This window comes from Heptranchias perlo, chromosome 1 (genome assembly GCF_035084215.1).
Source record: "Heptranchias perlo isolate sHepPer1 chromosome 1, sHepPer1.hap1, whole genome shotgun sequence".
Taxonomy (NCBI): Eukaryota; Metazoa; Chordata; class Chondrichthyes; order Hexanchiformes; family Hexanchidae; genus Heptranchias; species Heptranchias perlo.
Genome location: NC_090325.1, coordinates 33289250 through 33301574, shown reverse-complemented (window position 1 = coordinate 33301574; position 12325 = coordinate 33289250). Strand labels below are relative to the sequence as shown.

At 45.0% G+C, this 12325-nt stretch overlaps 1 protein-coding gene across 1 annotated transcript in view; it reads right to left on the bottom strand.

Moving 5' to 3' along the window:
- The window catches only part of LOC137324664 (mitogen-activated protein kinase 4-like), a 61827-nt gene that overhangs the window by 34539 nt on the left and 14963 nt on the right, over positions 1-12325 (bottom strand). The window contains exon 2 of the mRNA XM_067989273.1: positions 1788-1932. Within this exon, the coding sequence (XP_067845374.1) occupies positions 1788-1932 (145 nt within the window). The remainder of the gene's footprint in view (positions 1-1787; positions 1933-12325) is intronic.

Genomic DNA, 12325 nt, shown 5'->3' with positions numbered 1-12325 from the left:
TCATGATTTTGAATACCTCTATCAAATCTCCTCTCAACCTTCTCTGCTCTAAGGAGAACAACCTCAGCTTCTCCAGTCTATCCATGTAACTGAAGTCCCTCATCCCTGGAATCATTCTAGTAAATCCCTTCTGCACCCTCTCTAAGGCATTCACATCCTTCCTAAAGAGCGGTGCCCAGAGTTGGACACAGTACTCCAGTTGTGGCCGAACCAGTGTTTTATAAAGGTTCATCATAACCTCTTGCTTTTGTACTCTATGCCTCTATTTATAAAGCCCAGGATCCCATACGCTTTCTTAACAGCTTTCTCAACCTGCCCTGCCACCTTCAACAATTTGTGCACACATACCCCCAGATCTCTCTGTTCCTGCACCCCTTTTAGAATTGTACCCTTTAGTTTATATTGCCTCTCCTCATTCTTCCTACCAAAATGTATCACTTCACACTTTTCTGCGTTAAATTTCATCTGCCATGTGTCCACCCATTCCACCAGCCTGTCTATATCCTCTTGAAGTCTATTACTATCCTCCTCACTGTTCACTATCCTTCCAAGTTTTGTGTCATCTGCAAATTTGGAAATTGTGCCCTGTACACCCAAGTCCAAGTCATTAATATATATCAAAGAAAAGCAGTGGTCCCAGCACTAACCCTTGGCAAACACCACTGTACACCTCCCTCCTGTCTGAAAAACAACCGTTCACCACTACTCTCTGTTTCCTGTTACTTAGCCAATTTCGTATCCATGCTGCCATTGCCCCTTTTATTCAATGGGCCTTCAACTTTGATGACAAGCCTATTATGCGGCACTTTATCAAATGCCTTTTGGAAGTCCATATACACCACATCAGCCACATTGCCCTCATCGACCCTCTCTATTACCTCATCAAAAAAATCAATCAAGTTAGTTAAATATGATTTGCCTTTAACAAATCCGTGCTGACTTTCCCTAATCAATCCACACTTGTCCAAGTGACTGTTAATTTTGTCCCAGGTTATTGTTTCTAAAAGTTTCCCCACCACTGATGTTAAACTGACTGGCCTATAGTTGCTGGGTTTATCCTCACACTCTTTTTTGAACCTACCGACCCCCCCCCACCCCCAACCACTGAACTGACGAATCAGTCATCCTTCATGTTGACCACCACTTGGGGGAAGCACCGAGGGCACAGAATTTACTCTGGGTGGGGAACTTCAACATTCACCATCAAATGTGGCTTGGTAATACCAGCACTCACTGAGCTAGTTGAGTCATGAAGGACATAGCTACCAGATTGGGCCTGTTTCAGGTGATGAAGGAACCAACACAAGGGATTAACCTACCTGACCTCATTCTCACCAGCCTACCTCTCACAGACTCGTCTGTGCATTGGTGAATGTGACAACTGCACTGCCCTTGTGAAGACAAAGTCTTGTCTTTACAGTGAGGGCACTCTCCATCATGTAATGCGGCATTACTGCTATGCTAACTGGGATAGACTAAGGGCAGATCTAGCTGCCCAAACATTGGGCATCCATAGGTGTTGTGGGCCATCAGCAACAGCAGAATTGTATACCATCAAAATCTGTAACTTCATGGCCTGACATATCCCTCTCTCCTGCATTGCTATCAAGCCATTTTGTCCTGGCGCTCCATGGTGAAACATGCTAATAGCACTATGATGCATATGAAAAAAATCACAGAAAAATCACCTTTGTTTTACTTCACTTCTAATCTTTATCCCTGTCACTGTCCTGCATGTTTGTAAAACAATAGGTGTTAACTATCAAATAGAACAGGAACTTGCTTACCAGCAAACAGCATCTTTCCAGTCAGCATTTCTGTCAATATACAACCTGCAGCCCACATGTCAATAGCTTTGGTGTAGTTGTTGGGCGATAGAAGGAGGCGAGGGGATCGATACCATTTGGTTACTAAACCTTCAGAAAGATGACCCTGGACAGTAAGAAGCAAGAAACACGATATTGATTAATATAATGGTTCAGGCTTAGAGAAAAGGTTTTGTGAAACAATTATGTTACTTAAGTTACTGAACACGGGTGTCGTTATCACTAGCCTACAACATGAAATTGGTAACAACACATCACCAGCAAAGTTGCTACCTCAGGCATTTTATAAAATGAATTTGCTGTAATTCACTTCAAGTCCTTTCTGTACAATATATTCTACTATTAGTCAGTCTAAAACTGCAATTCAACCATACTGCAATGCAATTTTTTTCCCATCTGTTTTCCAAATGTAAACCTGTACAACATTTAAGGTAACAAAAAATGTTATGTAGCTAGCACACAGATTGGAGTGTACTTCAAAGGCAGCAAATACATCAACATGATGTCAAAAATCCATGAGATGGAGTTTTGCTTGATGCTATGTCAATCACAATATATGGTGTCCTGGATGGTGTCGAGCTTCTTGAGCATTGTTCCAGCTGCACCCATCCATGTGAGTGGTGAGTACTGATTTGAGCATTATAGGTAGTGAAGAGACTTTGAGGCGTCAGGAGGTGAGACACTTTTTGCAGAGTACCTACAACTTACCCTCTACCTTGCTGTTTTAGTCAAGGTGTTGATATGACTGATCCAGTTAAAGAGAAAGATAGGTTAGGATTTCAGGTGGAGGTCATCGGTCACTCTAACTTCTGGTGTTATAGTGAAGGGTCTCTCTCAAAACATTAATTTGTCTTTCAGGTGCTGAAGGACCTGCTGTGCATTTCCAGTATTTTCTGCTTTTATTTCACATTTCTGGCATTCATGATTTCTTTTTTTTTATCTGTTATTTTGTTTGCTAGTGACAGGTACTTTTAGAAAGAGAGAGCTTCCGAGATCAAATCAGATTCCCTAAACTGATGTGCTATTGTACCATATGACTCAAACTGCAGTGGTATAACGTACATTTCACTGCACATTGCAAGGCAGTAGCATAGCTCCTATAATAAATGTTCATGTTGTGTTGCTGGTTTCTGGATTGATTTGATGTTACTATTTTATTTCCTTGCTGCCACACAACCTACCTTTGGCTGAGATTATGCAGCAGCATGGGCTGCAAATATTTCTAGAGCTATCAATCATGCAGTCCTATGATAGTCATACAGAGATCCCAACTTGGGGTAAACCACTACCACAGTGGGAGCCCTCTGGTCTCTAAACCAGGAGTTTAAGTTCCAATCCTAGTCTCAACTGACCTTCCCACTTATGATTTCCGTCAGTAGGGGGGAGAAGAAGTGAGTGAGTCAATACATGTCAATGTTAGACAGTTTGATTGTGAGAAAGGGTGACAAGCTGGCTCGCGAGGGTCCCTTTGCGATCACTTAATGATGTCTAACCATCTCCTTGACTTTTTTGAGGAAGTGACATCGCGTGTTGACCGTGGAAAGCCGTATGACTTGGTGTACCTTGACTTTCAAAAGGCATTTGACAAAGTTCCACACAAAAATCAAACTCAAAGATGTGGGGATTCATGGTAAATCTTGGGAATGGGTAAGAAATTGGGTGAAAGATAGAAAGAAACAGGTATTGTTGGAGACTGGGGAGATTTTCATTGGTCCTGTCATTGGAAACAATGTAGTAGCGCTCTGAAAATTGTGGGGAAAAGTTACTGCTCGGTTCCTGCTCCCAGTCCATCCTGAAGAAGCCTACCACTGGCCAACTCCGGAGTGCCTGTCTGTTTCAGGCGGTCGGCCCTTTTAATAAGCAAATCGGAGTCCTATGATGAACATAGGACCCTGATGGCCATTTTTGGGGGACGACTAGGTCTTTCGGAGGCTAGGTCAATTCAAAATTTCAAAACTGAGTTTGATCGATTTTTGTTAGGCAAGGGTATTAGGGTTATGGAATCAAGGCAGGAAGATGGAGTTAAGATACAGATCAGCCATGATCTAATTGGATGGCGGAACTGGCTCGAGGGGCTGAATGGCCTACTCCTGTTCCTATGTCCCTAACTGGGCGGAACGTGTGCCATGCATTCCCATCCAGTTTAACCTGGTGGTTTAGCTGAAGAGGACCAAAGCAGGAGTTCTCGTCCAGGCTCCATAAGAATAATGTGAGTCACTGCCACCCTGGGCTTCTCCCTCCCGTGATCGAACCCCCCTCCCCACCACAGACCAGCCGGGTCGGCCTCCAGACAGGCCGACATTGCATTGGCCCGGAGCTGGCGAGCTGCAGCAGAGTGCCTGTTTGATGCGTACGGCCTGTTGGCGAGAGGGTAATGGGGCTTAGCCCTCAAAATAGACTGGGTCTTCTATCGGGAGCACTATCGGGAGTCCAGCCAGCCTCTCAAGGCAAAAGTGCTCCTCTGGCTCCGCATTCAAACCACATGGGCTCCTGCTGGCTACCGCACCCACCCACCCACCCCCGTTTCCCCCTCATCCCCGCCGCTCCACCCCGATCTCCGCCGTTGCCCCCTGAATCCCCCTGCTCCCCCTCTGATCCCTGCCGCCACCCACCCGATCCTGCCGCCACCCCCCCGATCCCCGCCATCACCCTCCGATCCCGCCACCACCCCCGATCCATGCCGCGACCCCCCCGATCCCCGCCGCCACCCCCGATCCCGCCGTCACCCCCCCAATCCCCGCTGTCACCCCCCGATCCCGCCAACACCCCCGATCCCTGCCGCGACCCCCTTGATCCCCGCTGCCAACCCCCGATCCCGCCGTCACCCTCCCTGATCCCCGCCACCACCCCCCGATCCCGCCGCCACCCCCCCGATCCCCGCCGTCACCCCCCGATCCCGCCACCACCCTGATCCCTGCCGCCAGCCCCCCTGATCCCCACCGTCACCCCCCGATCCTGCCACCACCCCCCCGATCCCCGCCGTCACCCCCCCGATGCCGCCGCCACCCCCCGATCCCCGCCGCCATCCCCCGGATCCCCACCGCTCCCCCCATTCCCCAACGCTCCCCCCTACCCCGATCCAGGCCATTGCTACCCACCCTCTCCGATCCCGGTCACCACTACCCATCTGCTTGGTTGCCCCCCTCTCCCGGTCTCCTTTAGGAAATTACTTCCGGGCCACTGCTGACATCACAGCAGCCTGATCTTTAAGCCTTGTTCTCGACGAGCTGCCTGGGGACGCCCATTAAGTGTCCACAGCTTGCTGGTTTGATGGTAATGATGCTCGAGGCCCAATATTAGGTGCGCCTCCGGCCTATCAAGTCAGGTGCTGAGAGCCATCTCTGCGCCCCCTTGCGTACACATTTTTGGGCGCGCTCAAATTCCAAGGCCGGAAAGTGTGGCAAAAACATGACAACAGGAAGTCAGGTGGCTCAGATGTAAGATTTTTAATAAGATATAGGCATAGTTATACTAGTGGATCTACAAGGACGTTGCTCAAGGGATGTGGAGTGTGGTTTTTGATATTTACTACAGTCCCACTGGAACCTAAAGGCGACAGCAATTCACTCATCACTGTTATGCGTCAAATTTAATGATGGAATTTATCACCTGATTGAGTCACGGTAAAAATATTACAAAGCTTATTAATATTATAAGGTACAGGCCTCACAAGTATAATGTTTGTAATACTGTTTGTCTACCACTTTACAAAGTAAGATTGTTATTTCCTCCCCAAAACCTTCCTTCTTTTGCTTAGTCATTTACATAATTAAAGAAGATATTTATTCTCCCTGTTACTTCCCATGGTGTATTTCTAATTCTCGCTAAAGCTGTCATTTGTTTAGCACTGCCAACTGACGTGCAGAATCCCCAGTGATCAGCACTTGAACAGCTGTTCATTCCCCATGATCCGAGCCTGGTTGACTGACTGACTGACTGACTCTAGCCACAATGTTCGAGTCAGCATGAAAGCATTTCATAAACATCCGCCTCTGATCCCATCAAACACCTCGATCCTCTTCAGTAATACAAAAAAAAACCTCATTCCAAACAACATTATGAGCTCAAAATTTTTTATTTAATAGATTAAACTGTATAAATAGCTGAAAATTTAAATTTCTTTTGTGCCTCATTGTTATTTATAAATTTTCTGTCTGGATCATAGTGCACTCTGGTTATTGCAGTTCCAGAGGAGCATTGTGAAAACAGGAACTCCCGTGATGTGACACATTTACTCACACTCACACACAAAATTTCTGCAAAGAAACTAGAGCTGTTGTTTTTAAACCTAATTCTTATGCCTCAAAGTTATTTGTAAATCTTCCTTTTAAGTTACAGTGCACTATGGAGATTGTAGATTGTGGGAAAAACGTGAAAAGTACAACGCTCACCATCTATTTTTCTGTCAATCTCTCTCAGAATTTATCAGATGCAGCTAGAAATTCCAGTATCCAGGCCATATAAAATTCTAACATAAACTCCAGACAGAAGGACAGGTTTATCTTAGGGTTGCCAACCCTCAAGGATTGTCCTAGATCCAGGAATTAAAGATTAATCTCCTGGACACTGCTGCGAGAAAACCTTGAGAAAATTCATGCAGGCATTGAAAAAAATTGAATATTCTTTCATTTTCTTTGAACACCTTCATTTATTAGTCATAAAAACGTTGGAGATGGGGAGAGGATGTTGGACTGAATCATCCAATTGGGTAACGACGAGTCTGTTCGCCTTCCAATTGTCATGGGAAGGCACAGCGCCGTGAGGATGGACATGTCGGGTGACCAATAGCGGCAGTGTGAGGGCGGGACGGTTGGAGGTGGGAGGTCATGTGATGAAACTTCCAGGAATGCGTCCAACCAGAGTTAGCAGTCCTAGCCTATCTGACAGGAATTTCTAACATTGACTAACTAATTCTATTGGTAAATTTAATGATTTTTTTCACTGTCTACTATTAGGGAGTTTCTCGCTGGGGTCAGCAGAAATCGTTGTGGCAGATAGCCCTGGTGTCCTAACAGATACTAAAATATTAAAAGCGCAAAAGAACCGCCACAAAATGAACTTCGTAAAAATCTATTTTCTCTTTTTAAGAAGCCTGCTGCAGTAGGCCAGGTCCTGGGATACACTTGCATCCAGATTTTATGGGCAGATTTGTGCTGTGAGCCTCACACAAAGAAGTAAAATTTGGTGTGGGATCCTATACAATGGGATTTAAACATTAAAATCAGTCCACGCATGCTAATAGCATGTCCTTGTTACTTGATCTTGAATCAACTGTTGGAAAATTGGTGCCCCACGAATTGGTCATGCCACGTTGGGTAACTGATTTTCTGCGCCCCTCCCCCCCAACCCTCACTGATTGTGATGCTGTTTCCAGGGAAACTTTGTGAGTAATGTTAGTGTCAGAATCAAGCACTTCCAGGTCATTAATAACCTGATTAGATACAGAGTAAAACTCCTTGGGCCCAAAATTCCTGAGCAATTTAGGATGCTTCTGAGGCAGAAGCTGGGCAGGAATCAGGAGTCAGGAATTTGGGACAGGACCTGTTTCATCTCCACCCCTTTTTTTTAAATGATGAGAAATTCTGACGGGTGGTCCTGGGCCTTTAGAGCATCTTGCCCCATCCCATGCTGACATCGAAAGAAGAGATGGAACTGGCAGGATGACGTCACCTACCAGAAATTCCATCAGTTCCACCTCACACCCCACACAACATATATCTTCATAATCCAGAGGTACTTGTGTGCCAGGATGACATGCTGGCAGAAGTGAAGCCCACATTGCTGGTTACTTAACGGCAATAGATCGCAAAGTTGCAGTTAGGAAAGCGATACTGGCAAAACGAATCTACTTCGTAAAAAAGAAATCTTGATTGTTTGGTTGAGATGACCCAAGCTTCCTAATGGAGTGGTGCTGTACTGCTTTGAAATTCCTGGCCCCCCAAAAGGCCGGTTGCGCAGGGAGCACCACAAAGCATGCCCGCTGTAAGGAAATGGGCCCCAACCGATACATTTGGCACAGGGTCAGGGCTGGGCAGACCGGCGGGCAAAAGCTCTAGCCCTGCCGTATATCCGGTGCCAGAGCGGGGAACAAGGAATTCCAGGCCCCTCTGCTCCAAAAATGTGCCTCAGTCCAAACTTCAGAAACTGCACCATTGTGACATTACTATTTCGAGTATCAGCTATATTGTGGCCACTCTGAGTGAGATTGCCAAATTAGGGGCTTATGCCCAGTAGGAACTGGATTAAAATGGCCCAAACTCATTTCACAAAGGACCTTTACAGCCAGTAGCGAGGAGAGTTTAATATTTTAAGCGCCTATGGTGCATATATTCTGTTTCTAATTGTGTAATTGTGACTATAAATGCCTGATAAAAGTGGTCTTACTAGTACAACAATGCCCCTTTAATTAAAGTGGGAAGGCATAATAAACGTACAAAAAGATAATGACTTAGATTGTAAAACATTCCTGCACACCCCTGCCCCCAATGTTCTCTTTTGCTAAGTGTGTGCAATTACTGGTGAGATCTGATTAGGTCAGATCATTGACCTTGAACAACACAGGAGTTAGATAGCTTCCACCTGCTTGAACCAGTTTGCTCTAAAAGTGCAGCTTTGATTGTGCCACATTTTTCTGCAATACAATAAAAATCAGTTACTGATAAAGTAAGAACTCCTTTGTCATTCTAACAGTATAAGAATCTAAAGCATTATCAGTGTTTTAAAAGGGTGATGGAGAGCAAAATCCATGCCTAACAATATTACAAAGCAAAAGATTTGAAAGCAGCTACTGTGTGAGAAAGGAAGGAATCAACAATACATAGACACGCCACTGAAAGCTCAATGCAGAGTAGAAAATAATATCTTATGTTTCATCACTTGCTTTGAAACTCAGCATGCTCTTGTGAGATACAGGTATTGGCAAAATGAACAACAATGTGACAGCTGGTTCACACTGCAGCATTTTCTGTTATGTTCCTCATTCACTTTTGGCTTGTGTCCCAATTGACAGTGCATCAATGTCAGCTCGCATCCTGTCTTGATATATGCCCTCTTTCATTCTCTCCTTTTTCCCTCACTTGCCTGACTTGACCTCTAATCTGTTAATTGGAGGTCTGGTGCACACTGTGGTGCAACTGTTTAAACACTAGGATCGATTTCCCCGATCACAGAGAAAATGACCTTGAGATCGCAGCACAAGTTTGCACTCCTGCATTGGTAGAATGGGCAGCTGAGCTTACTAGATTTGGCAAGAACACCTCATTAACATAGTTATAATATAGTCCCTGCATGTTTTCTACATGGACAGAAGCATTATAGCAGCGGAGGGGGGGGGGGGGATTTGGAGTGTAGCACCGCTTACAGAATTGCTGCTTATTTGTGTTTTTGATGCTTTTGTTCTATGCCAATCCATTATACCTGAATTATTCAGCCAGAGAAATGTATCCGAATAGTTGGTTAGAGACCACGGATACCCCCTTGCAATCATGGTTGATGATCCCATACTGGCATCCAAGGCCAGCTGCAGAAAACAGATACAATGAAGTATTGGGAGTTACACACGTCATTGAGGAGACAAGCGGGATACTGAAGTCCTACTTCAGGTACCTGGATAGGTCGGTGGGAGCCCTGCAGTACAGCCCCAAGAGTGTCCTGAATTATACTGGCATGCTGCATTCTTCACAAGTTTGTAATTCGGAAAGGATTGGTTGGACCTTCCATCTCCAGAGCAAGAAAGGGTTGTCCATGGGGGAGAGGAGGTGGCACTTAATAGCCCCTTGCCAACAGCGAGAGAGGAGACAGAAATCATCAGAAACTGCTTCCACTAAGTATTAGGCAGTCTATCACCAGAAGCCAACATTTAGTGGATGGCCCCACTACTTACTATAATTCACAAAACCAATAAATCATAGAACATCTCAACAACAACTTGCATTTATATAGTGCCTTTAACGTAGTGAAACATCCCAAGGCGCTTCAAAGAAATCTCTGGGAAAGGAACATTATAGCCATGAGAACAGGAGGCCTCAACATAAAAATGCACAAGCACATTAATATACCACAAATTTCCAAATTTACAGATTTTCACAAGAGTGACAAGAAATATAAATAAGACAGTCAAAATTCTATTCTGGGCCCAGGTGCTTTTCCTGCATTACTGCCGGATAGGAATCAGAAAATGGGATGTAATCCAGGTTCTGTCGGGATTCTGCCCTGTGGAGAGGAGGTCTGAAAATTCAGGAAGGATGGGAGAGGGCGGATCCTCCACTCACCACGCACTATGTCAAGGGGTGTATCTGGGAGAGTTCCTGGGAGTTCTGCCCAGCACACATCCACAGGCATCAGTGGAACTCTCTGTAACTGAATGGTGTGAGACTTGCTGAGGTCTTGGGAAAACTCCAAAACTTTTGCAACCAAAGGTATTGATTACGTTAAGAAAATCCCTCATTAGCTCCAACAGGAGCAGAAGATTAAAAAAAAGTTACCTCTTCGTTGGCCCCTTCCCAGGCCTCTCTTTCAACCTCGGAATGACCCAGTACCGCTCTGATTTTCAGAGTTGATGTCAGGACAACGAAGTTGATGCATCCTTGCAGGTGTCTGCAGCCTGCCCCAACTATGCAATTGACCCCATCCCCGGGATTTGGGACAGGATGTGCAGTCGAGAGTACCGCTCTGTTGCATTTCCACTAGCGGAGCAGGACTCCTGGAATTTCAGAACTACAGTAACTACCCTTTATGCCTAAAACCCCTGTTTATGCTGCTCCAAACCCACCCTGCATAACAAAAAAATGGGATGGGGTTGTGGCAGGTTCATACGTGGCCATTCCACCTCTCAGCACTTCCAACGGCAGAAGAAAAATTCAGGCCCTTATCTCTTCCCGTCCTCCCTAATCCCACCGTCTAAACTCTATTCATTTATTTCTCATCTTCTCTTTTATACTTTTCAATCTTTGTGGTGTCCTGCTCTATGGGCCATAACCCTTCACTTAAGTTTTTCAATAATAAATAACCTCACTTGTAGATACATTGGTGCCATAATGTTGTTGTTTTATCACAGCCAATTTAACTATTGGCAATTGGCCAATTGGAAAGGGAATTTGGATACCCCTATAAACGACATAGAATTTGATAATCATATTAGAATACATAAAACTAGTTAAGGTATTGTTCAGTTGAAATAATGGACTTTGCTTACTCTGTCTTATCAAACTGAGGATAGGCTGATAAATGATAGACTCGACCTTCAGTCTCATCCTTCAGTAGTTGAGCCCATTCTCATTTTAGCAATAAGGCACACACCCAAGCATATTATTGCTGAAACAGATATTGCATCAGCATCACATTTTTAAAACTAATTAAACAACTGCAATATACAATCATTTCTAGAGAAAAATCATTGGCACGTAGTGGAAACTTTTAAAAACTGGAATAAGGTGCTGGCACTGCAGTGGCACGGTGTACTTGAGCATCAATGTGCAGTGTTACAGGAGTGCCGGAATACAGCTCTGATTTTACCACAACACTGAGCTCCCAATCCCAGTTGCATCACTGTGGGGAGCAGGCTCCTTCAGCAGGGCGGGGGGGGGGGGGCAGCGGAGGGAAGGAGAGAAACTCTGAAGAAAAGTTGCCCTGGGCTCCCTTCTAGATGCCAATTTAGAGTGATCTAGCAAGAGGGGTAGCTGCAAGTTGCCTGCCCACACCCTTGGTGCCAATTGTTGATTTTTCTGCAGAGAAAAGTACCCTTATTCTCTAGGTATGAGATGGCAGGTATGCTTCTGGCCTTGAGAGCCTAGGAGATCGGCTTGAACTAATGTTGCTGTTACAAATTTATGTTTGCTATAAATACTTTCTTGGGTTCAGTGGCATTGGTCACACCCATAAGTGGAAAGAGTGTCTTATTTTTATGGAAGGTGACGCACGCACACTGCAATCAGTTTACTCACATGATGACAAACCAGGAACGTGACAATACCATGCCTTGTGGTCATGTCTTTTGCATGAATGCTTCTTTGGTATCTCTAAAGGATGAGACCTGGTACAAATCAATAAGCTGCTTTATTTCAAGTAAAGAAAACATGTAGAAGTGTCATGATCAAACTCATTTAATTCAAGCAGTACAACATATCTCCATGTAATGATACAAAATAAAGAACACGCCACATACACCCACATGGGTCATCTTACTTGACTTAAACAAGGTGTCTTTTAATTGTTCCTCCAGCATCTTTGACGTTCGGAACCTGTCCAATGCTTTTCTAGCTCTCTGTTTAAAAGCCTGACTGCCTGACTAACTATTAGAAGGCTGACATAGAGGCTCTGGGTTCCACCTTAGAGAGACAGGTGTCCACAATAAACAGATTGGTGGACTGAATAGATAGGAGCTTTTAAGGTGTCACTTATCTTCTGGAGTCTGCTCTCTGGCAAATCAATGGAAGTGATGAGCCCCAGCCCCACGGGAGTGGCAGTGCTGCTATGGGAGCAGTATATGTTGCCCTCTCTCA